This window comes from Diachasma alloeum, unplaced genomic scaffold (genome assembly GCF_001412515.2).
Source record: "Diachasma alloeum isolate Michigan unplaced genomic scaffold, Dall2.0 Dall_scaffold_00325, whole genome shotgun sequence".
Classification (NCBI taxonomy): Eukaryota; Metazoa; Arthropoda; class Insecta; order Hymenoptera; family Braconidae; genus Diachasma; species Diachasma alloeum.
The window spans coordinates 1117415-1145374 of NW_021680464.1; the positions used below are offsets into that span (position 1 = coordinate 1117415).

The 27960-nt window shown below is 34.7% G+C and overlaps 4 protein-coding genes across 6 annotated transcripts; all 4 read right to left on the minus strand.

Moving 5' to 3' along the window:
- Nucleotides 1–6359: 6359 nt before the first annotated feature.
- On the minus strand, nucleotides 6360–11517 carry LOC107040192 (juvenile hormone acid O-methyltransferase). The gene is made up of 5 exons (XM_015260147.1): nucleotides 11474–11517; nucleotides 11031–11379; nucleotides 10667–10971; nucleotides 9377–9524; nucleotides 6360–7920 (listed from the first exon to the last, which is right to left on the minus strand). The coding sequence occupies exons 2-5, from the start codon at nucleotides 11260–11262 to the stop codon at nucleotides 7754–7756; spliced, it is 852 nt and encodes a 283-aa protein (XP_015115633.1). The 5' UTR covers nucleotides 11263–11379; nucleotides 11474–11517; the 3' UTR covers nucleotides 6360–7753.
- Nucleotides 11518–13072: 1555 nt separating this feature from the next.
- On the minus strand, nucleotides 13073–15933 carry LOC107040183 (juvenile hormone acid O-methyltransferase). 2 transcript variants are annotated; one of them, XM_015260137.1, is made up of 4 exons: nucleotides 15728–15933; nucleotides 14153–14457; nucleotides 13952–14099; nucleotides 13073–13582 (listed from the first exon to the last, which is right to left on the minus strand). In XM_015260137.1, the coding sequence occupies exons 1-4, from the start codon at nucleotides 15912–15914 to the stop codon at nucleotides 13398–13400; spliced, it is 825 nt and encodes a 274-aa protein (XP_015115623.1). In that variant the 5' UTR covers nucleotides 15915–15933; the 3' UTR covers nucleotides 13073–13397. The 2 variants fall into 2 exon arrangements, with proteins under 2 accessions (XP_015115623.1, XP_015115624.1); XM_015260138.1 differs by having other exon boundaries at nucleotides 13491–13582; nucleotides 13956–14099.
- A 587-nt stretch (nucleotides 15934–16520) lies between these two features.
- Nucleotides 16521–19723, minus strand: LOC107040171 (juvenile hormone acid O-methyltransferase). Of its 2 annotated transcripts, none has more exons than XM_029126242.1 (4): nucleotides 19456–19723; nucleotides 18166–18470; nucleotides 17967–18114; nucleotides 16521–17620 (listed from the first exon to the last, which is right to left on the minus strand). In XM_029126242.1, the coding sequence occupies exons 1-4, from the start codon at nucleotides 19640–19642 to the stop codon at nucleotides 17433–17435; spliced, it is 828 nt and encodes a 275-aa protein (XP_028982075.1). In that variant the 5' UTR covers nucleotides 19643–19723; the 3' UTR covers nucleotides 16521–17432. The 2 variants fall into 2 exon arrangements, with proteins under 2 accessions (XP_028982075.1, XP_028982074.1); XM_029126241.1 differs by having other exon boundaries at nucleotides 18166–18500.
- Nucleotides 19724–21491: 1768 nt separating this feature from the next.
- On the minus strand, nucleotides 21492–27455 carry LOC114841320 (juvenile hormone acid O-methyltransferase-like). Its single transcript, XM_029126244.1, has 4 exons — nucleotides 27126–27455; nucleotides 24253–24557; nucleotides 24039–24186; nucleotides 21492–22068 (listed from the first exon to the last, which is right to left on the minus strand). The coding sequence occupies exons 1-4, from the start codon at nucleotides 27310–27312 to the stop codon at nucleotides 21869–21871; spliced, it is 840 nt and encodes a 279-aa protein (XP_028982077.1). The 5' UTR covers nucleotides 27313–27455; the 3' UTR covers nucleotides 21492–21868.
- Between the last annotated feature and the right edge of the window lie 505 nt (nucleotides 27456–27960).

Below are 27960 nucleotides of genomic sequence, written 5' to 3' on the forward strand. Positions count from 1 at the left end.
TCTGATTGCCATCCTAAAAGTTAACGAAGAAAAATATTTTCTTTTAGTGAGGCATTTTCGGTTTATTTTCTTACAGTATTATGTATTTGAAGAATGCTGAATTCACATGAATTCATTCATAAAAACTTGAGAAGTGGAGATTATGTATTCATGTCATGGGGATACACAAATTTTTGAGATAACGTGAGATCTACGAATGGAAGGTATATTGATTCTAAATAAGTGTAAACTGTTTTTTCAAAAGAACAAAACGTAATGACAAAATAACTGAGAAAAAAACTATAAACGATTGCGCTTCACCTTGTTGTTATATACATAAGACGTTATTTATTCGAGGAATTATGATACGAATGGATTAATAATAATTCTAATCGCGTCCTGAATTTGAATATTCAATTTTTTTTCTGGGAATCGTGGAATTTTCTTCTGTGATTGAGGAGGGACGAATGTTGAAGGAATACTGGGGGGGTTTATTATTCGATATATGCTTATCTCCTCAAATAATTCAATCACAGATTGTTGAATAAAATAACAAGGGTATAATTAACTTAAAACTGAGTATCGTGGTTCGATGGTAACTGAAAGTTTTCAGAATTTTATTTTTCAACATTGATGAGAATAAAGTAAATTCGTGGATAACTTGGGATAATGAGGGGGATTCTGCGAATCTCTTACTATTTATTTATTTATTTTGTCTCGATTATTACGGAGGTACGTGTTTCTAGGAGTAATGAATATAATGATTAAACTGATATAAAAAATTTACGACAGCTCTGAAGGAAGACAATCAAAAAATCAATGAAATTAATGAAAATGTTACACTCTGTAAGGCATTATAGTGGTTACAATTCCCCTTGTTGTTTCTAATCGTAATTAATTATGACGAAAATTGAATTCATACACATAACGGAATCCTCATTAATCGTAATATTGAATAGGGTATTAATATCAGGTAATATCGTATGATCGCGTTGTTTGATTTCACTCTTTTATTTATTGCGGGAAACGATTTTTCAGGAATAATGTTTGCGTTTAGAACTACTTGAGCGATAATTCCGTCGAAGAAAATCGGAAAATAAGGGGATGATAAGGTGAATAACGTGACTCAAAAAAACAAACTTTGTTTCAAGATTTCAAAGGTCTTGAGGTAGGATTTTTTGAAAAAATTGAATGATGTTTTTTTGACAAAATCATTGATGATTTGAAAGTCTCAATTTGAGAGTCTTATGTTTCTGTTCATAATGTAAGCTTAGTTCAAATCAAAATAAGTTGTCATTTCTTCATCTTATGTTCATTTGAAATTGATTCGTCTGCACTCTACCTAAATCTAATTTTATATCACTCGATTGGAAATTGTTACGAAACTGTTCATGACATTTCAATTTTTTCTAACAGTTTGAGAATTAAAATAAAACTCATGTTGTGTCTGGAAAGTCTTAAGTTGACTTCTAAAACTCTGAATTTGAGATTATCTTCTGATATGGGGATTATTGTCTTGTTTTAAGATTTCAAAGGTCTTAAAATAAGATTTTTTAAGTTAATAAAAAACAAAAATTTAATTGAAGATTTGAAAGTTTCAACTCGAGAATTTATATTCATGTTCATAATACTTCATCACTCGGTTGGAAATTATTGCGAAACTGTTCATGAAATTTTAACTTCTTCTAACAGTTTGAGAATTGAAATAAAACTTATGTGGAGTTTGAAAAGTCTTAAATTGAGTTCTACAATTCTCAATTTCAGGTTTTCAACGGTCTCAGTGTGGGATCATTAGTCTAAAAATACAGCTCAATTCTATTGGGTAATCTTCTGATGTGGGAATTATTGCCTTGTTTTAAGATTTCAAAGGTCTTAGAATAAGATTGTTCAAAAAATATGGATGAAGTTTTTAAAAAACTTAATTGAAGACTTGAAAGTTTCAACTCAAGTTTCAAGTCTTATATTTATGTTCGTAATATAAGTATAATTCAAATTAAAATAAGTTGTCAATTTTTCACGTTATGTCCACTTGAAATGGATTAATTCACTTCCATCCTACCTAAACCTTGAAATTTTATGAGTTTTTCCTTCCTAAATCTGTTTATAAAATTTCCACTTATTCTAACAGTATGAGAATTAAAAGAAAACACATGTTGTGTTTGGAAAGTCTCATGTTCAGTTCCAAAAGTCTCAATTTCAGGCTTTCAAAACTCTGAATTTGAAATCATTAGTCTCAAAATAAAGCTTGATTTTTTGAGTGATCTACTTATATGGCGATTATCATCGGGAAGTTCAGAAGGCAGATAACTTTCATTAATTTCGAACGGGACGCGTTTGTGATATTAAAGGATCTCAAAGCAATCGTAGGATCGCGAAATATAAGAGTCTAACGGGTGAAAAGGGGGGAGGGATGGTAAAAAAATCATAGAAACATTTTAAATTATACAATCGTATGAAAGTCGACTGATATACTTGATAAATTAATCATTAATCCATAAAGGGGTACGAGTAAATCGACAAGAATACTGAAGAATCACTTTGGATAAACTTATTTATTTAAAACACCATAAAAAATTCTCCGATTCACGGGATATCTCATTCATGTTGATTGTGATGATAATTATTTGAGGGAATTTTGAGAAAACTGTCGACTTCGAACCGATCCCCTTGAGTCCATCAGTCCGTTATTACTTAAGATTGCATTTTGTAGACTAGGATACATTGTAAAAAAATTGTAATTAAGAGAAGAAGCGCAGGTGAAATTTATCAGTGTACTCTTTATCTGGAAGAAGTTGGGAAAAACTGTCTCAATGAAACTATCATTTTTTTAATCAGTCAAGAATTGTAACAAAAAATTCACGTTGAATTTCGAAAATTGATTTTAAGAATTAAGTGTAAGGGGAGATCTAGCGAATTTTGATGTTCAACGAGATTGACATTGTCATATCTATGAGAGAACGTATCTCGTCGATAACCAATAGACGTTTGAAATTGAAGTCTGCAACCCATGAAAATTGATCAATGATAATTTAATGATCAAGTGAAAACTAAAGTCTCAAAATAATTTCCGTTGCAATTTGATGCTGAAGAAAGATGAATTTGTAGTCTCCATTTGCCATAATAGGTTCCATATGAATATATTTATACAGTAAAACTAGATAATGGAAACAATAGAGATTATTATATTCGCGTTGAAGAAGAAAATTATTATGTGTTGTTGCTGTTGATGTTGTTTGATGATAAATGTAGCTAAAGTCGAAGTAGATAGATACAAATATTTGGTAACTGTAATTGATAATGTGGATAGTGGCATAGTTGAATTTTTAGAAATGCTATTTTGTGCTGGGGTGTCAATTTGCGAGAGAATAGAATCTGCTTCCAGAACCCAATTATCGATATAACTGAGTGATAATTAGTGATTGTTTTTTGTGTGTACATCAAGATACTGAGGAGACAAGAGTGTTTGTAATGAGATAATTCTCAGTCATCGATCTCTTCAGTGTCCCAAGAAAAAATACGACAAAGTAATGGAACTTTCATTCAACTTGACACCATTGGTCTTCCCATTTGATAAAAAAATCGCAAAAATCTTCCTTTATGAATTATCTAATATTTTGTGCTCTTCCAAGCCGGAGACAGCAGAGAATTTATTAATCTTTATATGCATTTTGATTGAAAAAAAAGCCTCGGCTTATCTCCACACATGAACTCCAACTGTAGTCATCTGCCTTGACGTCTGAAATGTTCATTTATCCAGGCACTAGCTCGAACTGTGAAGCTACAGGTAGATGGCTCAATTAAACTCAATGAAGAATATATAAAAAAACTATTTTACGGTGCCACGATGATGTATCAATCGATCAATGGTACAGTGTATGTTATAAGTGTAAGTGTAGTTGAAACGGCCTACAGACTAATCGTAGCTATTACTTTATGAAAAGAAAAATGTGAATCTCAGGATTCTTCACTGAAAACAACAAGAATCTCTTCCATCTTGAACAGACACTAAACACATTTGGGAATAATAGAAGAAAAAAAACTTTTACAACGACCTTCTGTACCTGATCGATGCCAATTTGAATCTCAAGTCGTGTAGAAAGTTTTTGAAAGAGAGGACAAAAGAGAATACCAAAGTATCAACGAGGATTGAAACATGAAAGAAAATATGGTGTGGAGAAATATTATTTAGGTCTCGACTATGCGCCAAGGCTGTTCGGTCAGGCATTCTTTTTTCGTTCCAGAGTCACTTTGATACTGTTTTAAAAAAATCGAGGAACCTTTTTATGCTATAAAAATGCCGTTGCTATTAGCAGAGTATCTACTTTGAGGGAAGATGCCCTTCAAGACTCTATGATAGTATCGAAGCTACGAAGTCTCTTTATAATATATAAAAAGGAAATGACGAGAGGTGGAAAAATATAAGTACTCAAGTGCGGTAACATTGAGCGATGAGCATCGGACGAGAACTCTGTATTTATCAGACTTTAAGGTGATACGAGGGTCTTCGTTATAAAATGGAAGTCTTTAACGTCGATGTTGCATTCATAAACGAGTTCAGACTGCGAGCTCATTAGTGGGAGATGCGTTTGATGCATATGTTTTGTATGCAATGGGTTTTTAATGAAGTGTTTCAGTTTTATGAAGAACACGGAGTATTTGCTGCATTATTGAATGTCTTGGCTGAATGGAACGGGTTTCATTCACTGTTAAAAAATAATGAAATTTCATAAAGGAAAGGGGTTGAAGATTTCACGGAATGTTTTCTATTAATTTTCGTGGGATAATTAAACTGAAATTCACAGTTTCCATTGATTTTTTTCATGAAATTTTGAATTATGAAATTTCTTGAAATTTCAATGGCATTATAATTTGACAGGAATTTCCAAAAAGTGTAGCGGAAATTTCAGCCAAATGTTTTAACAGGAGAAAAAGGTCTTTCCACTCACCGAGAATTCCGTTTCGTTCTGTTCTGCCATTTTTAAGTGTTGATTAATTATTATTACCCTGTTATCAACGTTCTCAGAACTCATTGTTACTGTACCATTGTACAATTAATTTATTTATGAATATGAAGACAATTCCGTTGATATATTAAAATGGTTGTAACTGTCGTTAGAAAATGTGTGTGTGATATGTAGATTTACGAGGGAGTATCCATTGTTCTCTGGAATTCTCTGGTAATTTTTAGATTGTAATTAGGATGAAAATTGTGTAAGATACTTCAGGTCGGCCGTTGTACCATCAATGGCTTCTGTTCTTCTTTTTGTTGACTTCCACCTTGTTTTATTTTGTTTTTTCCTGATTGGGTGACAATGTCGTTAGACAATAATAATTTTTTGTTGTGTTATTACTGGATTATTTGTTTTTTTTTCTTCAACCTGTTTCCTTTCTTATTTCGCGGATGTGGGAGGGATTCTGGTGAATTGTTTAGGATTTTTGGCGTCGTTTTTTTGGGTTTTCATGTGCTAGTCGATGTTGTTAATTCGCTACGCTTTAATTGTTACAATATTGCCGACAATAAATTGTAGAACGCGCTTTTCACACGGAGAAAAATCTTCAGGCATAATTATACGTGACGGAAGGTAAATTTACGTGATACTATATAAAAACGTGAACGAAATAATTTCATAGAAAAATCTAGCAAATTCGTTGGAAATTTATTAATTTTTTATTGGTTTTTGGCAGATTCTATTAAAAAATCCCACAGTATATCTGCGCTTTGTTTTATAGAAATGTTCAATAAGTAATATTTTATAAACTATTTTTTTTGTTGTTTTTTGGGAAAAGGGGAAAAAATATTGTGAAATAACTTGGAAAATTGATGTCGAGGAATTCTTATAGGAAATGTCTCAATAGCAAACGTTGTGTAGAAAGATGACATTTTACTTATCTTTTCTGTAAAACAGTTTTTATTTGCCATTTCTTTATTGAGAAAACCGGCAGTAAAGCGGCGAAATTCTTCAATAGATGTTCAATAAAATAAAATAAAATAGAAGTTCAATAAAAGCCCAATAAAATTTTCTATCGAAGTCGCCAGGTTTTTTAATGGAATTTTTTCTTGCGTGAATTCGCACGAATAATAGTAATTTCTTCGACGTATTATTTACGCTTCACTATTACGTGTCACCGCATACTTTTTATGCGGCACTTTTTCTAAAAATTTTTTCTCCGTGCAATAAATAGCTCATGTGCGCATCTATGGAAATTGAATGTCGGTGAGGAGATGAAAATTTCAAAAGCAAAAACATGAATTTCTCACGAGTTATCCACTAGCATTATATGTATACATGAATATACACTTATATATTTTATGATGAAAGTACATAATCGTTAACTGGTAAAACCGCATTTACTATTGTAAAAATTACTCGTAACTCCTCTGATTAAGCGATACTTTATTCGTTGGATTAAAAATTACACCGGTTTTATTTTGTCGAAAAAAAAATTGAATTTGTGTGGTGATTCGGAAAAATTCACTCGTCGAAATTGTAGAGGCCATTCTGTCATTGATTTAGGAGGAAATTATACGCCAAACAAATGGACGAAATTTTTTTGAGATAATAGTGAGAGACAAGGTGGTAGAAATCATCCGATAATTTTCCTCTGACTCACTTGTGCCTTGCCCTCGAACATCCCCACCCCCCTCCAAATTTTTCTGTACACGAGAGAAAAAAAAATTCTCCCAATCCCCTTCTCGATGCGTTTTTCGAGTTATATGAAATTATAAAATTAATATCAATAATGTGACAAATTTCTTCGATGTTCGATGTTCGCTTCTATCGAGATAAGTGACTATATTTGAATAAAATTATGATTATATCGTAAGAGGTGGATTTAAATCGTAATGGTTATTCATAAGCGGATAAATCCACGATGTATCATAACTGAAATTGCACTCGCAAAAGTATCGATAAGACATTCGATATTAACAATAAAATAGTATGAGTTAAATGGATTTTCATGTTGTTGAGGAGCCCCTGGGGAATATAGAGGAAAGGTACCAGTTACAGTAATCGATAAATAATTTTCATTTTTGGCTCAAAGTCCAGAGTTTATCTGTAATTCTGTATTCCATTCCCCACGTAGTCGTTTCATGTTCAGATGTGAGAAAAACATTTTCCATTTAGGCGAGTTTTTGATTTTTTTACGTTGATTATCCGTTCAAAACTTCTTCAAAATGAGTTATGGATTTTAGGGAATCGGGGAGAATTAGATAAATCCAATCAGTGTTTAGGTAGATCGATAAAAACCACTATTGTAGTACCGACTGTTTTTTCTAGTGAATTAGAATAGTGAAATTGTTACCTGCAGTATGAAATGAAAAAGCTACCGTTGTAAGACAATTACGTATATCACTATTACGATGATCTGTGGATAATAACGAAATATATAAATGGCTATACCGTACTGTAAAATCAAAGTCATTTAGCGTAAAGTAATAAAGTCACCGTTAATAAGATTCTGATCCAAAGAGAAAAATATTGTTTTATTGCTCAACTCTTCAGCGGAGCTCAGTTCCTCCATTTTTCCCTATTTTCATTAATAGACGTACTCCTTGACCTCCGATCTTCCCTTCATACATCTTGCATGTTATAATTTAAAAACTCATGATATGTCAGAAAAAAGGTATCGATCAATGACAAAAATTAATAAACAATCGTCTCAGCAATAATCACCTTCAGACGGAATAATTTATCACCGATAAAAAATATTCCTAGAAGATCATTATGTATTTAAATTAAATCATGACGTATGAATTCGTAAACTATATCGATCAATTTCCTACTTTCTCGAATAGCGCCATTACCACTCTGTACGTGTCTACAATTTTTCCATCCTTCATTCTATTTTTTGCAAACTGCTCGGTTATTTGTTTCGTGTAAATTTCCCTGACGCCATTTGGCATTCGATCGACGAAGGGATCCATCACCATTAGGGTGTCTGAAACAAAACGATTTTTCTTCTTACTAGGCTTGCATTCCAAGAACTGTGTACAATCGTTAATTTTTCTAATTTCATTCTCAAGATATTTTTAATACCTTTGGTTAAGAGATATAGACCGTTGAAGTCTGTCTGTTTTACGCCACAGTCTTTATTAAGGAGAGACGACTATGAGTTCTAAAAGTCGCGTGCTATTGGAATGAGATTTCTCATACATTGAAGATCGATCATATTATGTCTAAAAATGAATAATTAGTGCAAAAATATAATTGTTTATTGTTCCTTTACCCCGCAAACGCATAAAATGGTAAAAATAGCCCAGGCTCGCCAATTTTTGAGGTTTTTCTTCAAACTTTTTGAAAAAATGTGTGCAATACAATTACGCATTAGTTTTATGAAATTTAACCCCTACAGAGCTAATTTTGTTATTTTTTTAAATAAAAAATTGCGCCCTTCATGTAAAATAGCCCAAAAAATGTTTCTGAAGAGAATCGAGAATATATTTTGAATATTTTAAGGATAGTTTTTCTGCCTTTTTTGCATGACTGGCGCAAATTTTTATATTCAACAAAACAAAATTAGCTATGTAGGAGTCGAAAAAAAACTCTGTAGCTCAAAAATTGGAGGCCCTGGACTATTTTTAACATTTTAAGCATCTGCGGGGCAAACGAACAATAAACAGTTAATTTTTTTGCACTAATTATTCGTTTTTAGACATATATAATCGATCTTCAATGCATGAGAAATGTCTCTTCAAAAGCCCACGACTTTTGAAATTCACAGTAGTCTCCTCTTCCGCGGAGAGAAATGTTCCGCAAAAATTACGGAACTCACAATTCGTTCACCGATTACGGAATCGACTCAGAAAATTTGAGTGACGGTATCGTAATTCTGCACAGGAGATTCAGACAAAAATTACGGAGCGTTCTGGAAAAATTTCGTGACAGTTTCGTAAAATTTCCCACAACCACATTTCGCTCCGAAATTACTCAAAAGTTCATCCCTATGGATTTCCAGAAAAAAATGTTTTCTGTTTTTCTATCTTCATATATTGCTGATGAAGGCAACAACAACAGTTTGAATCAAATGAGAAATTATTTGTTAAATAATTGCACGTATCAAAAAAAAATTTTTAAAAACCTCAAAGTTCCCCAAAGTTTTACCAGAATCTTCATAAATTTTACTTGAACAGCACTAGATTATTTCATAGCCGGTAGATTGTAATTTTTCCAGTACTAAAAACTTCTCTCCGTGTTCCCCCCATGTGAATAGCGACCGATAGAAATGCAATATTGAATGTTTTTACGGGTTCAATTCTCATTTTCACGAATTATCGAGATAATTTGACCCCAACTGCACCGCCAAACGTCAAATACTGCGTCTCTATTGGTTGACATTCCGATGAAGAGAATAATCTAAGTTATTCTAGGGTGAAAAAAATTGGAGGCTTATTTACTCTCAAGCTCGTCCATGCTGTCGTAAGTGAAACTTAGCTCTTTGCTAACGCAAGTGATAGGTTTCAACCCTACTGTCTCCAGATCATCCTTCACTATGTCCGCAGCGTTCGGCAATCCGTACAAAGCGGGTAGTTGCAGAAATACATCCTGAAAAAAATAGTCCATTTCATCGTTAGGCCGAAAAAACCTTTCCGGCGATCAGGGATGGCCATCCCTATTAAATTTCATCAATATTAAAGGAATTCGTGACTTATGTTGATAAAGGATTAAATATTCACGTCAAAATAAAAATAATATACGGAAAAAAAAGTTCCAGAAAAATTACTGTGCTAGCACGGTAAAATGGGTTTGTTTGCGAAAATTGGCTGTGGAGTACACGAATTTTTCACGGTAAATCCGAGAAAAATTCCTTTAGCGCACGGCAGAAATCCCGGTGCTGGCATGGGAATTTTTTAATAAACCTATTTTAATGTGCTACCACAGGAATTTTTCTGGAATTTTTACTCCGCGTATGATATTAATAATTTAAATTTGCGATTGATGATGAATGAAATATTTGATAATATATACAGTGTAAAAAATTTGGTGTCCGATCGGTGTCCCAATGAGTCCACACCGGATTTTTTACTGTGCATGAAACTGTGAATTTTCCATTATATAAGCAAATTATTCCAATTTCTTAACAGGGATTACCAATTGACCAAATAATCGGCAATCTTCCTACTGAAATTATCGATTAAAAAAATAGTTCAGAATTTTAATATTTAAATTGGCGATTACTAAAATAATTAAAAATTTAAGAATGATGTTAACTAAATAACAGCTTCCAAATTGAAGGGTAATTATGATCAATGAATATGGCTCTTCCTGCTGGCGATTATGAGTTTGTAGTCCGAGTCGAAGATGCGGGTTTCAATCATAAGTGAACTGGAAGTTTTTTTCGGCCGTGTGACGAACAATGTTTTTTTGTCATAACAGTCATATCCAGTGATTCGCGGACGCGTAACGTCCGTAAAGCGCTGCCTCGCGGCCAGAATGACAAAAAATTAAAATAGTATATTTAGATGCGAAAAGCAAGTAACAATTAACATCCCGAGTGAAACAAAAAACAACAGATACGGTAAAAACTTCAACTAAAATAACAGCATCATCAGGCAAGTATGGAAAGTATATTCATGCGCACGCGGCCCATACGTTGGCAATGACTTGAGAAAAAGTGGAGATTGCAAGTTTAAATTTGATATGATTCTAGCTCTCATAATATTAAAAGCTGGTATTGCGCCTATTACCTCCATGTATTTTTTATAGTCGTGATAACATCGATACTCCATGAACAGATCGAATACATCATGATGACTGAGGAACATGACAAGTCCCTGACCTCCTACCGCGAGCAGCCTCGACATGTTTCTCGCTGATCGCTGAATATTTTGGAAAGTGTGTAGATAATAAAATGATACGATATTATTGTACTTCTCAATTTCCTGTTCCGGAATTCTCATTCCTCCAATATCAATGTGCAGAAAAGATAGTCTCTTTTCCCCCTCGCAGCACTTTTTGGCGTATTCGATCATAAGTTCAGATTCATCAGCACCTTCAAGCGTGAAGACTCAAAGTAATTTTCATTCAGTAAAATTAATTAGTTCAACTCACCAACAAGGAGAGTATCCTTCGGTAATTTCGGCAGGATTATATCTTTCATCGAAATCCCCGGACCACATCCGATATCGAGACACATTCCGTGCATGTTCTTCAACGTATCTGAAAACTCTTCGACTAATTCGGAGGTTCCTTGATACTGCACCTTATATCCATTCAGGAATTTCTGAGGATCTCGGGAACACCTAGTCGCACCATTTTCGTCAATTTGAACTTCCGATTTCATTGTTTTACTCGAGAGGATGACGAACGTTCGTCAGCACTGGCGGATTTATTTGTAGAAGAGACGTTAGGATTCACCTTCTCTTATATGAAGTGGTCCCCACTGTCCCTTCAATCGTCACTATTCATAATGAGGCGCAAAAAAAGGACGCGTTTGTGGTAAAAGAAAAACGGGCAAAACACTGCTTAATAGTTGCATGCAAAATTGATTTCACCTTCTATTCTCGTGAGCTGTCTGGGACTAGTTCGATGTCATTGCGACTTCACCTGCCACGGGTGGTAATGAATTCAAGATAATTCACACTCGTAAAAATTTCCGGCTTGAATTTATCACACATGTATAGGATCTAATTTACATCGGAGGGTATTATAACATTATCATACTTCTTTTCTTGCATGGTTTGAGAATTTTTACACGGGAGATGGGAAATTTTGCGTCTTTGAAGATTATTTTCTCATACAGGAATAACAAAATTATGATTTGGTCGTATTGTAATTTAAACTCACAGTTTCGTCAAGTTTCCTCAAGTTTCGTCATGCGTGTATGAATTTTATGGTGTCCTTATACGCTGTTAGGTGTATATTTAATGAAGTGAAACTTTTTAATGAAATTTCATGGACAGTTGACTACTAATTTTCAGGACAGTGACACTGAATGCGATTTAGGGGGAAAAACATCATGAAATTTCAGATTTTACTGACAATTCAGTAAAATTCCAGAATTTTAAGCAGCATAAAGACCAGAATTCCTTAAATTATTTGAATTTCCAATCCAATACGAATATTCAGTGCCAAATTACATTGAACTTTCAGTGAAATCTGAAATTTCATGATTTTTTTCCCTCTAAATCGCATTCAGTGTCACTGTCCAGAAAATTGCAGAATATATTTACCGGAAATTTCTGGTTTTCTGAAATTTACAGTTCTCTTCGATTTTTCCACGTAACTCTGAGTTTTTAATTACGAAATTGCATAAAATTTCAGTGGTAATTAAATTCGATAAAAATTTCCAAAAAGTGTACCGGAAATTTCAGCCAAAAATTTTCAACAGTGTATACTATAGAGGAGAGTGGGGTAAAATGTACACTTGACTTTTTTAAAAATATTCGTAACGCAGAAACAGATTTATCAATTGCGCTCAGTCTAAACTCATCACAAAAGGGAATAATTGTTCTTTCAATTGAAAAATAACATTATTCCGTTTCATAAACAATTCGACAGGTCATGAACATTTCAAAAAAATTGAAAGTGTCAGTTTTACCCCACCCTCCCCTACTTTCTATAATGTATGAGAATTTTATGTTTTCGATCTTCATCTAAGCTGTGTTTTAATTTTCTCAAACAAATATGTTATAAATGTGTTGTAAATTTATGATTTCTTTAACGAGATGAATGAGGATTTCCATTGGATAGAATGCGTTGCATTACACGTTGGAATACGAAAATTCGCCAGGGACAAAATATGAAAAATCATCAAAAATTTAATTTGGAAAATATAATTATTTTATTTATTTATTTATTCCATTTCACCGTATACCTTTCGGTCTTTACGGGTTCTCATTCCTTTATCCCGTTTTTTCCGCATATTTGTTTTTCCCAAATGCTCTTTCCAGTTTTTCCAAACAATGTTTCTTTCCTGAGGTGTTCCCGCGCGGTCACCCATCCATCTAGTGACCACACTCAGCGCTGCTTAGCTTTCCATAGCTAAGCCTGCCCACCTCCGCAGTGCGCTAGCCCTGTAGGGCTTAAAATTATATTATATAACGTTCTACTTAAAATGAGACTTCCGGGAGTTTCAACATAACACAGCATCGTTTCCTCATTTGATTTATACAACAATTTTCATAAGAAATCAAACACAATGGATTACAGAAGAAATATTATTCAATTGGACAAAATAGTCTAAAATGATGAATGATATACGATAGAAGAAAATTATGTCCAAAATCACCATTCCTGTTAATGTATTAGGTTTAGGTAAAATAGCTATGCTATATGAAGACAAAAGCAATTTTCCACTTGTTTTTCTACTTGTACTCCATTGAATTATTCTCATCCACTGAAGGATGCCAAAGGTTAGAAGCTTCAAGGAATTCATCTCAACCAAATTCTTCTTAAATTCAAACTATTCAAATTATTTCAAGGTTTTTTGAATATCGCTATCAGCAATGAGATGAGAGTCTCGATACTGCAGTTATTGGAATCCTCATTCGATTTTCGGGACATGTACTCGTTCTTGATCCTTTCCTCCAAATCTTTTCTGTAATCTTTCTGGACATCATCTGGCATTCGTTCCAAAAAAGGATTGATAGACATCAGAAAATCTAGTCATCAAATCGGAAAATACATAATTTTACATTTTCTACATGAAGGAAATGTAGAGAATTGTTGTATGGAAATTTATCAAAAAATTCTATGAATTATGTCATGCACTGGCTTTTGAGAAGTTTTTCCCAAAATTCTTTTCTAGTAGAGAATGCAATTAGTCTCGTAAAAATGACAATATACACTTTTATAATTTATCAGAAATAATAAGACTGCATGCAGCTTATCATTACAAACGACTGTAACTTTTACTATAGTTATGGCATTTTTTATAAGATTCCCTGTGAAAATTTCGGAAAAGCCAATGTGTTGCATGATTACTGAAATTTCCGAGCAACTTGTTATTAAAAAATGTTCTTTCTACCTACTGACCAGACTATCCAAACTTAAATACATGAAAGTTTTCCATCTATTAGTACAGTGCAGTATCTCGAATCCAACCTCTTTCAAATCTTCCCTCAGCATTTCCTCCGCATTCGGATAGCCGTGGTGAGGAGGAGTGAATTTCAGAAAATCCTGGCAGAATTGAGGCTATCAAATGAACTTCAGAAATTTATGATAAATTTTACCTGCATATAGGCCGCAAACTTTGGATCTTTCTGCTGCTCCGAGTAGATGTCGAAAATCATGTAATGCGAAACCATGAGAACGATGGCTTTGCCTCCTGACCGAAGGAGTTTGTAAAAGTTTTCCATCGTGAGTTTCGTATTTCTACACCATTGGAGGCAATAAAACGAGACAGCATTATCAAATTGTCCGATCAAGTTATTAGATAGTTCAGGTGTTTCAATGTCTAATTGAATGAAGGACAGTTTATCTTTAAATTCATAATGTTGCTTCGCATATTCAATCATAGCCGCACATAAATCAGCACCTGGATACATGAAATTTCAAATTTATTTATTGGGGTCGTTTTGTGCATACAGACACAACGCAAGTTGAAAAGGGAAAATGAAAGGAAAGTGATTGACAATCTATCAAATCTTTGTGAGGGTCCCATTTTGGGGATGAAATAACCCAAAAGTTGGGTTGAGTTCTTAGTAATTCGGGGTGAATTATTCCCAATACGAGATTTTTTAATCCGATCTGGCGATAATCTGTTCTTTTCTGTGGTAATTAACTCGCGAGTAAAGAAGGGTTAACGAATGGTTCACTTGAAAGGTGAAAATCGAGTCAACAATAACTAATCCTTTCCATCAATGCTCCCTCGCGAAAAAAAAACTTATAAAAAAAACAAAACTTAGAATCAAATAAGGGATTTTGATCCTCTTGACCCTTGTAACCTTGCTGTACCCTGAGACCCTTGAGGCCCTAATAACCCTAAAGACTCGTCATAAATTGCAGAACACCCTCTAATCACGTGACGTAATATTTGAATGTCTCCAATGGTTTTAATTCAAGAACTCAACAATTTTGACTTTAACTCTGGATCACTCGCACTCGGCTGCCAGCCTTCATCCATCGGAAGTTTAACGCAGCGTCACTGGGTTAAACGGAGCGCGCCGTTGCCACTTTGGCGTTTACCATTACGCACACTTTTCAAGTGTGGCAGTGAATGTAGCAACCCTGTCGCTCGAGCGGTCAACATGGACTCGCTCGCACCGGCCGCGCGGCGCCGCTTCTCTATGCGTTCGACGTTTCTTTTCTTTTAGCTAAGGAAGTTTCCGAGAAAAAAACGGGCAACGTCAACGTTTAATAAAAGAACTCAGCTACGAATTCAACTCTGATTTTTTCAGAATTTTGAAGCGTCGAGAAACATGTTCAAATATTTAAAAAAAAAACGATAACGGGCGCCGGCGCGTTCTTTGGCCGAGTGATCGAGGGTTAACCTGTTGCCGCACGTCAGGCTGCCCCACTTTTCGTCGTTTTGCACTAGTGTGCATGCGCCGCCGTGCTTCTCTTATGGCGCACTAATACTCAGACGGACCCCCCACTTCCCTCACCCCGATACTTCTCGTGAATCCCATGCCGCAATGGGTTAAGGACCCAATAGCTTTTACTTTGAAGACGCAATGGTTCTTACTCTAAGAACCCAAAGGTTTCTCATTCTCAGTACCATACCTCCTAGAACCAAGATTTTCCTGAATTCAGTATCTTGGTGCTGGAAACTAAAACATTTTTTCTCTGTGCAGTTTAATCCTTACCAATGACCATAGCATCCTTGCCCACATTTGGAAGGAGCAAATCCTTCGTTATATTGCCGGGACCACAGCCAACGTCGATAACGCGACCCTGCATTTCTCTGAAATCCTCAGGAAATTCTTTAATTAGATTATTTACATCACGGTACTGCAGACCGTTGGATGCGGCGTACTCTTCCGGTCGGTTCATAACTAAAGTAGAACGAATGACTTGCTTCCTTCCGTCTTCATAATCTACTTCAATAAAGACTGGTCTATGATAATTAATATTATCTATTCTCGTTTATCAGGGCTGGATGACACGAAGGCCTTTCTGATATTAATGTATCGATATGTAATTGCATATGGACTCGTTGATGAGGAATTTGAAATATAATTTCAAGGTCACTTCAAGACAGAATATTTTTTTTATTTCACCGCGGACTGTCATATACAGATAATGTATTGGATAATATTTATCACTCAGTGATAAAGAACACCTAGATATTTTCTCCAATGGTCATTGACTATTTTGAAACGAATGCAGCTGATAACATGGTTCGACATTATTGCGGAGCATTTAAGGGGCCACCCTCAGTGGAAAGCCATACCTTACCTACTTATTTTTATAATTCCGATCTGATGATTTGTCTCGTAACTCTGTAGGAGTTTATCTTGGAAATGCACAAAGAAAAAAATGTTTCCGTTCAATTCTGTGTGGAAATAAATCATTCCAAAATCGGAGAGAAGCTCGTCACCACCGCAATATCAGTGGAGATGAACGGGGTTGAAATAATATTCGAGAAACACCACTGAATATAACTGTCACGTGTTTGTTTAATCAACACTTTTTAGTATTAATTAACAATCGTTGGAGTGAGTAAAACTATTAACACAATAGTTAACGAAATGAATTAATAGTTAAAGAATTTTATGAGCACTAGAGAAACCCAAAAAAATTATTTAAACAGCTCTGAGACGTTAATTAAAGCGCAAGCAAGTCAAGTTTCATTTGTCACTCTTCGACAGTAGATTATTACATTTTATTTTGTAATTTCTAGTTGTTTCTTCGGGACAATTCTTATTATGAGTTCCCTCTGAGTACATCAGTTAAATACCCTTCCCAAAATCAATTAATTATGCCCCAGATTTGATCAATTGCGTTATTGTTGAGTATGCGGACATACAGCATTGTCGGCGTGACACTTGCCAACAGAACTGGATTATGCTGACCAATAACGAAGTATCAACAATTAATATATTATTTAAGAGGCCATTTGAGCATCCACAGATCATACACTGATAGAAAGGATTAGTTATTGTTAACGAATGGATTTCGTTGGAGATTAGGGTCTATTAGGCCTCACCTAATGTTCACTCGTTAATAGGTCACAAATGCACATTTGAGGAGCCTTGTTTGACTCGATTCCCACTTTTCAAATGAACCACTCGTCAACTATTAACGAATATACATTTGGGCTTATTCAACGCTACCATTCGTTAATAGTTAACGAATCTCGATTGGAATAAGTGAATTGGCCTATCAGTGTATCTGAATTGGACTCCAACGCATTCAAAAGTCGTAAACTCCTTGTAATCAGTGGGATGGCAGTCACATAATAAATTCTCATATTTGAAGGCCGATAAACTATTGCTGGGATTTGTCCTTTAAGCCTAGAGCCTACTACAATTATAAGGCCCTTCCACCCGGAGTACAATGCATTTCACATCAATTCAGAGGTTTTTCGAATACAGCGGTTAGTAACGAGATGGAAAAATCGGCACTGTTCTCATCAGAATTCCCGCTTCTTTTCTTGGGGAGACCTATTTTGAGTCGTTTCTCCACGTCTTCTCTGTAATCTTCTTGGAGATCATCTGGCATTCGTTTCACAAATGGGTTAACGGACATCATGAAGTCTAAAATCGAAAGACGCACTTCAGTTTCTAATCTTTTGATTTATCTACACTGATAGAAAGCATTAGGTGTTGTTAACAAATGGATTTGGTTGGAGGTCAAGGTCTATCCGGTCTCACCACACGTTTATTCGATAATAGTTAACAAATGCATATCTGACATTCACCTTTCAGGTGAACCATTCGTTAGCTATTAACGAGTATTTGTTTGGTCATATTCAACTGTACCATTCGCCAATAGTTGACGAATCTCGTTTGGAATAAATGAATCATTATATCAGTGTATCATTATTATGTCCTGTTGTATCTATCCTTCGTCAATTGATAAAATTGTCGTTACACATCTTACCAATCAGCGCATTCCAACTTCGAAATGTAAAGCTTTTCCATCTATTAGAGCAGTACTGTATCTTGAATCCGACCTCATTCAAATCTTTTCTCAGCATCTCTTCGGCATTCGGATGGCCATGATGAGGCGGGAAGATCTCGTTTGAATCCTTGGAACATTCAAGCTTTCAAATGGACTTCGGGAATTTATGCTCACTTACCTGCATGTACGTCGAAAATTGCGCGTCTTTCGCCTGCTCCGCGTAGACATCAAATATCATGTGATGCGAGATCATCAGAATGATGGCTTTACCCCCTGGCCGGAGGAGTTTGTAGAAGTTTTGCATCGTGAGCTGTGTATTTCTACACCAGTTGAGGCAATAGAATGACACTGCATTGTCAAATTGTCCAATCAAGTTCTCGGGCAGTTCAGGTGTTTGTATGTCCAATTGAATGTAGGATAGTCTATGCTTCACCTCGTGATGCTGTTTTGCATATTCAACCATGGCGGCACACAGATCAGCCCCTAAGTAGAAATGAATTTCACTTTCTTGCACTGAGAAAAAAAATTATTTTTGCCAATTATTCATTTACTTGAGAGAAGCATTTATTTTTTCACAGTCGTATTCCTTTAATCGAGTCATGCCCAGGCGAGCCTGATTAATTTTTACTCTGATGTTGGCCGATTGGAATGCAGTATTTCGAGGAAAAGTCGAATGTAAAACTAGTTCAAAATTGCGGAATGAAAGTGTTTGGTAGCCTCGAGTATCGCGCTCTGATTATGACATCCGAAAAAAGACAAATTCAGTGAAATCTGAAATTTTATTATTTTTCCCCCTAAATCGAATTCAATGCCGCTCTTCTGAAAATTACTAGTCAACTGACCATGAAATTTTCATTTTTGCTTCCGAGTGGAAGCTTTGTAATGGTCCAATTTTCACATTTTCTAATTTTGATTGACAATTATGAAGATTGTTCTAAAATTGTAAAAATACGAAGTTTGACGGCCATGTCGTTATGTGAACACGTTCACCACCACTTTCCCAGTGGTCAGTTTTTGAAAAATAGAGTAATTAAGTGGCTAAAGTAATTCAAAAAAATGTAAAATTTTGTCAGATTATACGCCTCGATATGGACTAACTCTTTGCGAAATTTCAGCTCGACCAGTCCAATGGTTTTCAGAAGAAGCGATTCGCTTTTAAATCGTTTTTCACGAATATCTTAAAAATTAGTGGATCGATTCAGATTTTTTTCAAAATATTCGTCTCGATGTCCTCTAGATCAATCAAAACATATATACCCGTTCATGCAAAGTTTTCGAGATTTTCGGGAAGTTTTCGTTGTACACGCTCTAACTTGTGCAAAAATCAAGATATCAACTTGTGTTCTAAGAATGTACTCGATATTTTCACTTTTTACCATGCAAATTTGTTCAAATCAGGTGAGTTACGACAGGTCAGTTCGAGTGTATCTGAGATTGAGAATGATTTCTGCAGATCTAGAATCCTTACCAACAATAACTGCATCCTTCTCCACATTTGGAAGGAGTAAACCCTTCGTAATATTCCCAGGACCACAGCCAACATCAATAATTCGGCCCTTCATTTTCTTGAACTCCTCAGGAAATTCTTTAATCAGATCATCTACATCACGGTATGTTAGATCATTTGATTCGGCATACTCCTTCGGTTGATTCATGACTGAATTTTACAAAGTAACTGGCTTCTATTCGTGTCAATGAGGTGTCCCTTACAGATTGTTCAGAACTGATTGAATCAACACTTGTTGTTCGCCATTATCCATTTATTTCTTTGTTGATAAGAAATTTCATATCATTGTTGACAGGTTAGCAAAAAAAGATGATAAGCACAATGTATCGTGGGCTGTTATATGAAATGTGCAAAATCTAACGACTGGAGATAATAGTAACTGAAGAATATTTATTCTACGCTGATAAAGAATATCTGGGTTGGTTGAATGGCATCAATTATTACGTGGAGCTATAAATATTTAGGTTTTTGGTAAAATGTGCTGTGACATTATTTTTACATTCAAAAATTTTTGGCTCTACATTTTTCACGCTAGATGTGGTGAAGAGTATAGGCCGGTGAAGCGCATTGCAATGCAAACTCAAACGAGTTATTTTGCCAATTATCCATTCGTTTCTGAATTTTTCACCTTGTCCCAATGTTCTAAAAATTCACGGCAGCCATTGAGAAAAAGTTTGTGGCAAAAATTGTTTTCATCCTCACACGGGAAGAATGGAAAGATATTAATGAACTATTTTTATGTTGATACTGACGAACTGAGTGAAGAACTTGTGATAATGAGTCATCTTGTATCTTTATTTTTATAAATTCGACGAACAATGATTTAAGTGAAAAAATGGAAAGCAAATTTATATCCAAGTACTTTGGCTATTTTTTCTCCAGTGAAATGCTTTTCTACTTTTGTAATCGAACATCAGAGGTTTTACTTGAGCCCCATTTGATCCTAAGTTTCCGGAAAATTTACAATGATTTTATTATTTAAACTTTGCAGTTCTGAGTTTCAATCTCGATATTGAACCGTTAGAAAATACTTTAAAAATTTGAAAAAAAATTGGAATATTTAATTTTGGAGGAAAACTGATGAAATAATTTAAAATGGCAATTTTTGAAAATTATGAGCATTTTCTATAAATAATTTATAAACAATCACTTCACTTTCTACCATAAGAATCATTCGTTCGGAATCGCAACAAATTAATTCATATTTAGAATTTTACCAGAAATCGATTTCATGCCTAAAAAATAAGGTTTCCGAAATTTTAAATAATTTTAATTATTTATTTGAACCATCATTACATGAAGAGAAATTTTGTAGAAAAATTCTAGTGCTGGCACTGGGAATTTTATTTAGGAAAACGTGAATTTAGGATAACGTGAAAATTTCACAGAAATCCCCAGAAATCCTGAGAAATTTTCCCTTAATAGCACTAGAATTTTTCACAACCGGTGAATTGTGATTTTTTCAGGACTCATACTAGAATTTTTCTAGAAAACTTCCCTCCGTGTATTTATTAGTTTTCACCGAACGGTTAAAAAAATAATAATTCTGTGTAAAATGTAATTTGAATGACAATTCAATCAACAAATTCGATGATTGAGAATATTTGATTCTATACTATGGTCTGTACCAACTGTGAAAGATACTTAGATATCCTTAAACGACGATCTTCAAAACGTACGACAAAAATGCGAACGTTTTATAGGGTCATATCAATTTATTTTAGGATCATTTCATCGCTCACGTCACGATCTTGCACCGCACTTGCCGCAACCTACCGTTCTGGATGATTCATAATAGCTTGCAAAACATAAAAGCAAATTAATTGCGAATCAATCGCGGATTGATCCAGAAAATGAATTGTCGACAGCGATTAATTTATTCCGTCAGCATAATCGGCCCTAACGTACTCCGACAAACTGTGTCCATCCGCATTGTTGACAATTTTTATTGTGATAGGAATTTGCACGGTCGGGAATTGCAGAGAGTCGATGACCAGTCGCTTTTTAAAACCTTTTATTCATTCAATCATAAACAATATAGATTTTAAACTTTAACAGTCTCACTTATAAGTATTTTCATTCATTACGATACATTAAAAGATTGTTTATATATTACGATATATTATGCGCTTATTTATACATTAGATTCGTATTATATCGTCGTCGTATAGCCAAATGGGCGTAAGTGGTATGTATTCGCATAGCTGTTACGCCTTTTTGGCTCTACGACGATATGAAGTGATGCAGAATTTGTGAAATTCAACAAGTAAACATTTAAAACCAAATATACTACTTCGACTATGATAAATAATTCCTTGACTCCTAGAGTGGCAACGATAAAGCTATGGAATAAGAAGCCTTTTCTCCTCTGGTCTCATTGGGCATTTGGAGGCTTTCGGAAGTACGCTATCAGCAGGCTGTATCTGTCGAGGACGCTGTAGCTGTTTGACTTACCATTATTTCTTTCAAATAAAATTTTATTTTTGGTTATTTCTTTAGTCACTTCTTCTTTGTATTCGTCTTTGAGATCATCTGGTATTCGGCTCAGGAAGGGATTCACAGCTAGAATATGCTCTAGAAGAATTTTTTTTATTTCATTTTGGTTCATCACGAAAAAAAAATTTGAATTCAGTAGCGAAGCGTAAATCGGGTTAAGGCGATTTGGACTATTGGCCAGTTTTTGACGGATATCTCGGAATCTAAGAGAGATACAAAAATTTTTATCATTACCTTTTTTGTAGAGACAATTGAGGGTTATAAAAAAGATCGTGAGAAAAATTTTGCTATCTCTCCTAGTTTTCGAGATATTCATCAAAAACTGGCCAAAAGTCAAAATCGACGTAACCCGGTTTACCGCTTCGCTATTGAATTGAGTAAAATATATTTGAATCAAGTATATTTTATACTCAATTGGGGGATGGGTATTTTATTTCGAAGATAATTCTTTTGTATCAGGCCGGGTTGTAGCAGGCCCTCTTAACCCTCGATCGGTGAGTGTATTTTTTTCCGTGTATGTATTTGGTTTAAGATCATCCAAGTGCTATCCGTAAACGTCATGAAATTTTGCAATTTAATTGTGTGAGAAAAATTAAAGAAAATCATTCATGATCAGCATGATTTGAACTAGACTTTGCAACCTATTATTTTTGTTTCCCTCAGGAAAGCACTTTGGGAAATCATTGTGAACATGAATGAGTTTTTTACAAAGTTTGAAAAGTTATTTATGGAACTGAATAGTTATTGCTCATCAATTGCACTTCAAATTGTTTAAGTAATTGAATGGAAGTTGAATTAACGTTCAGATGTTCGTCGATTAATATTGAGAGTTTTACCGTCGAAATATTAATCGCAGATTTCCAATCATCAACGCGGTGGGAAAAAATGGAAATTTCATGGAGTGTTGGTTAGTAATTTTTAGGAGAGTAAAATATATTTTTCATTGACTTTGCAGTGAAACTACAAATTTCTGAGCAGTGGGAACACGAATTTCCCAACTTTCTTGAACTCACACTTAGAATATGAATATTCAGTTCTAAATTACGTTGAATTTTCTATAATATATTTACATGAATTTTCCCTTTTCATTTTATTTCTATTCATTCTCATGAAATAATTGAACTGAAATCCATAGCTTCTACTGATTTCTCCATAAAATTATAAAGAATTGCTCAGCGAATTCCCGAAAATTTTGAAAGGTGAAGTTGTTAATTATGAGTGAAAACTCACTAATAATCAGTGTTGTTTAAACCGGATTGTGCAAAAAAAAATTCATAATTGCTTTCTCATCAATAAATAATGGATTATTTAATTTCCATAAACATTTTTCTCTTTGGAAGAAAGGGCTTTCAAAAAAATGAATTTCACGATTTTACAATGTTTTTCAGATAAAAAAAAATGTTTCCTATCGTATGGAGAATCAAATTCCGATATTCAAAGCTTACACAATTGAATCGATATTAAATTAATCGTTATAGTCCTCGCCAAAAAAAAATGGGTACCTCCACTCTCGAATTTAGCCCCCACTCGTCGTCCCCCACCACTCCAATCCAAGACCATTCCCGGAGAGAAATTTTTTAGAAAAATTCTAGTGCTAGCACTGGAAAAGAGGCGCAAAGTGACGATCAGGAAAAAATTCCAGTGCCGGCATTAGAAATTTTACTGGGGAAAACGTGAATTTTTCCCCGTATTTATGTGAAAATTTCACAGAAATCCCCAGAAATTGTACCTGAAATACCAAGAAATTTTACCTTAACACCATATTTCACAGCCGGTGAATAATAATTTTTGCCAGTACTCGTACTAGAATTTTTATAGAAAATTTCTCTCCGTGTTCTTTCCTCGCGGCGATGATAATTTAGGCTTCAATAGAAGCTCTGAGGTTCAACTACAAATATTTAAAATGATTGAGAAAAAAAATGGTTCAAGTACTTGGATATCCTAATTAAACTGAGTGCAGTGAATAGGAGAATTTTTCTTTTGAAGTCTCAAAGTTTTATGAGACGGGAAATGTTGGGTAAACTTCTGATGAAATGAAAATAATTTACTTTGTAGAATTTCCAAGCTCTCAAATACGAAGGTTTTCTCCCTATTACTGCAGTGCAGTACCTCGAAGCCAACTTCCTCGAGTGTTTTCTTCATAGTAGCTCTTGGATTCGGGCAGCTGTGATAGGGTGGAATATACTTTCCAACATCCTGATGAGAGAGAAATTTCAACAAATTCGAGAAACCATAGACACACTGAATAATCAATTAGTTTACCTGCATGTAGGGCTGATATCGGGGATTCTTCTGGAGTTTCATGTAGGCGTCGAAGCCATTGTTGTAGGATAGAAACATTACGAGACCTCGACCTCCTGGCCGAAGAAGTTTATAAATGTTTTCAGTGGTGCGTCTCATGTTTTGGCACCAATGGAGACAGTAGAAGGATAAAACGTTGTCGTAATATCCTATTTGTTGCTTTGAAAAATCTTTGGATTCTATGTCCATGTGAATGAAGGACATGCGCCCTTCATTTTTGTATTTTTTTCTTGCAAAATCGAGCATTTGCTCAGAAATATCAGCACCTGGAGGGGAAATTTGGTGATTGACTTTTTTTTCTTAGTTGTCTTTCCGCACTGTTAAAAATTTTCGTTTGAATTTTCCGTGGCAAATTCCGGAAATTTTTATCGTGTTCAACTTCCACTGAAATTTCAGGAAATCTTGTCATTGAAAAATCAAATATTCCATTGATTTTCTGTTCAAATGATCTGGAAATCTATAAAATACTTGATTTTTCAGTTCAATTATTCTGTCAAAAATTTCAGAAAAATCAGGAGAATTCAGGGAAAGATTGAAAATTCATATTTTGTTTCTGAATATTTATGTTCCACTAACAATTCAATCAAGTTGTGAAATTTCCATCTCACTTCTACTGAGAACATGAATTTTCGTGAAGTCCACTTAAAACTTGAAATTGCATAACCATTTTTGCTCTAAATCCGTTTCAATGTCACTCTCATGAGATTTACTATGAAATTTTCCATGAAATTAAAAAAAAATTTTAACAGTGCAATATACTTGATATTTTTTTATAATAATAAATTATTTTCTCTCGTATACCTCTCGGGTTTTTACGATTTGTTCCCTTCCCACCCCCCAACCCCCTGTACCGCATTCGCCGAAGGACGAGGGAAAACCGCACCTCACCGGATCGCTCATGTGCCAATCCCATACTCTAATCACACAGCCACGGCCGTCGGTGATATATATATATATTTTTTTTTGTTTATATTAAATTCCATCGTATTTCATGATGGATCAAAATAATGGATTTCAAAATGATATAAAAAATTATAAAATTTGTGACAGTATAATACAATATTTTAAGGACATCCAAGTACTTTAGCTATTTTTTTCTTCAGTGAAATGCTTTTCTACTTTTGCAGCGAAGCTTTATGCACTCGAAGTTTACTTTCCGCACGACCTTACACTTTACGCCCTTCGCGCAAGGAGCCAAACACTTTACACACACTGCACCGCCGAAAAGTGAACTAGGCAGGTATTACAAAAAATCGGATGGGTTACGCGTGCGTGAGAAAAACTGGAACTTCACGCGCTAGTAACACGATATACTATTCATCTCATACAAAGATTGCTCTTTGAATTCTCAGAATAATAATGTTAGAAAATTACTCTTGACATTTCAGGTGAAAAAGCTTGAAACTTTCAACAATGACAAAGTTACATGAAATTTCTGTATATTTCTTCATTGACGAATCAGTTAATTTCTTGACTATTCAAGTAATTCTCGATTTTCAGGTCCGTACGGCACTTGAAAATTTTAAAAATGCAGGCAACAACTTTTTGAGTCCTCAATCTATTGAAAATTGAATTGTATATGATGTTCAATTTTCACGATGAGTTGGGAATTTGAAGTTTTCATTGAAAAATTAATGATTGTTTAATATGAAAACCCCAATTTTCGTACATTTTCAAGATGAATGAGAAAGTTTGTGAATGCTTTTACTTGAAATTGAATTCAAACTCAAAATATCGAAAATTCAGATGACGCTGACTGAAATTTCAAGAAATTTCCAACAGTGAAACAAGAAAAGAACAGTATATTTCGACACGAGTGTGTAAAAGTATTTTATTTTCATCCGGGGGAGGTGTGTCGCGCTCGCCGAAGGCCAGTGGCCCCTCGCAACACTCAACAAACCCTTTTCCCACAAGTGTCAAATCCTATTTTTTATCGCAACGTGTTTTCATCACAGCAGTGCACATACTGAGAAAAAAAATTGCTTCTGCCAAGGAATCATTTTGAACACGCAAGTTCATTATTTTTTAATTTTTCCAAATTTGAAATTTTCTTATGTACAATAATTTGAAATAATTCAGAATGTTAATAATAATCAATGGAGTTGATCAAGGTCATAGCAGCTTAATCATATCACAATTCCACATAATTGTAATATTTGGAGATCGACTTGGGCCACTTGGGAATGACTGGCCTGGAGAAATGCGCTCCGAAAAAATTAATTCTTCGCCCCAAAAAACTATTCTTTGTGCGTGCGTAAAATTTCCAAATGCCCAATGGTCAAAGAACCCTTTTCCCGCAAGTGTCGAACCCTATTTTTCATCACAACGTGTGGAAACAAGGATTTTGCGCACGCACTGAGAAAAAAAATTCCTTTACTAAAGACAATTTAGACCATTAAAGAAAATGACCAAGGAATCATTTTCTTGGGAGAAGAATTCATTTTTTAGCAGCATATTTCCCCAGGCTAGTCATTCCCAGATGTGCTCTATATGACCTTGAATGAACACCCTTCATTATTTCTCAGTTTCTCAAATTTGACACTTTCTTATGTAAAATAATTTGAAATAATTCAAAATGTCAATAATTGTCCATGGCGTTCCACAATTCAACATAATTGTAATATTTGGAGATCGACTTGGACCACTTGGGAATGTTTGGCCTGGAGAAATACGCTCCTGAAAAAATGAATGCTTCTCCCAAAAAAAATAATTCCTTGTGCATTCGTAAAATTTCACTCTACGCACAGGTGATGAAAAACTATTCCAAAAAATTCGAATAATTGGGTTGAATTTTTTCATGCGCTTTGAACGGAAATATACGCAAATGTACCTACCAACAATAGTAGCATTGCTCCCCAACTTAGGAAGAATCAGTTCCTTGGTGACGTTTCCCGGACCACATCCAATATCAATGCATCTCCCCTGCATCTTTCCCAACTCATCAGTGAATTCCTCAATCACTTCGCGGGCATCTCTCCTCTGCATGTCACTCGCCTCCGTATATTTTTCTGTACTATTCATGACTACCGAATGTTTTGAATAACTCAATAAATTTGAATACTTTATAAACTGCTACAGAATCCCACTGAGTCGATTAAAAGATTCGAAATGTACAAATATACGTAGAAACACTTAATTATATTCAATGATTTGAGGCCCGCTCTCACAACTGACAATGAGACCACCATATTCTGGGCGGCTGTATTTATGCGGTACTAATTTCCACCTCTCACCAGCTCTTCCATTCTCATGATTTTTATTTTTATTTTTGAACCCGGACCCCTGACGTCTTACATTGGGCTTTCCCCTAAATGCCCTCCACGCAATAACCCGAGAGATAACACGGAGAACACGGAACGGAAGATTTTAGTGAATTCAACGTATGGTGAGACCATACTATTTGATAATCTCTTTAGGACGAATAAAACGTGAAAATTCGACCTTAGGTCAGCACTTTCATGGTGATATGTGAGTACTGTTTCCCTGGAGGAACCATTTGATTGTGGAGGGATTGTCATTGATGATGTCTTCGGTGTAGTATAAGTGTTGTAGCCTATGAGGATGCTTATTGAGCGGTTTTTTAGAAAGAATTGCTCGACACTTTTCTGCACAGAGAACAATTTCTGATAAAAATTACCCTTAAGGATGTCCAATATCTTTTACTGTTTG

Bases quoted from the DNA above. Each gene is read 5' to 3' on its own strand.
- LOC107040192 (XM_015260147.1), bottom strand. From the start codon at position 11,262: ATGAAATCGGAAGTTCAAATTGACGAAAATGGTGCGACTAGGTGTTCC. The intron at 10,972-11,030 runs GTGAGTTGAACT...TCACGCTTGAAG, and splicing joins GAAGGATACTCTCCTTGTTG to GTGCTGATGAATCTGAACTT. The intron at 7,921-9,376 runs GTAAATAAGCCT...GTTTTGTTTCAG, and splicing joins CAGCATGGACGAGCTTGAGA to ACACCCTAATGGTGATGGAT.
- LOC107040183 (XM_015260137.1), bottom strand. From the start codon at position 15,914: ATGAACCGACCGGAAGAGTACGCCGCATCCAACGGTCTGCAGTACCGT. The intron at 14,458-15,727 runs GTAAGGATTAAA...TCATGTATCCAG, and splicing joins CAAGGATGCTATGGTCATTG to GTGCTGATTTATGTGCGGCT. The intron at 14,100-14,152 runs GTAAAATTTATC...CAATTCTGCCAG, and splicing joins AGTTTGCGGCCTATATGCAG to GATTTTCTGAAATTCACTCC.
- LOC107040171 (XM_029126241.1), bottom strand. From the start codon at position 19,642: ATGAATCAACCGAAGGAGTATGCCGAATCAAATGATCTAACATACCGT. The intron at 18,501-19,455 runs GTAAGGATTCTA...TTTTTTTCTCAG, and splicing joins GAAGGATGCAGTTATTGTTG to TGCAAGAAAGTGAAATTCAT. The intron at 18,115-18,165 runs GTAAGTGAGCAT...GAATGTTCCAAG, and splicing joins AATTTTCGACGTACATGCAG to GATTCAAACGAGATCTTCCC.
- LOC114841320 (XM_029126244.1), bottom strand. From the start codon at position 27,312: ATGAATAGTACAGAAAAATATACGGAGGCGAGTGACATGCAGAGGAGA. The intron at 24,558-27,125 runs GTAGGTACATTT...TTTCCCCTCCAG, and splicing joins GAGCAATGCTACTATTGTTG to GTGCTGATATTTCTGAGCAA. The intron at 22,069-24,038 runs GTAAATTATTTT...AAATTCTTCTAG, and splicing joins GAGCTTGGAAATTCTACAAA to AGCATATTCTAGCTGTGAAT.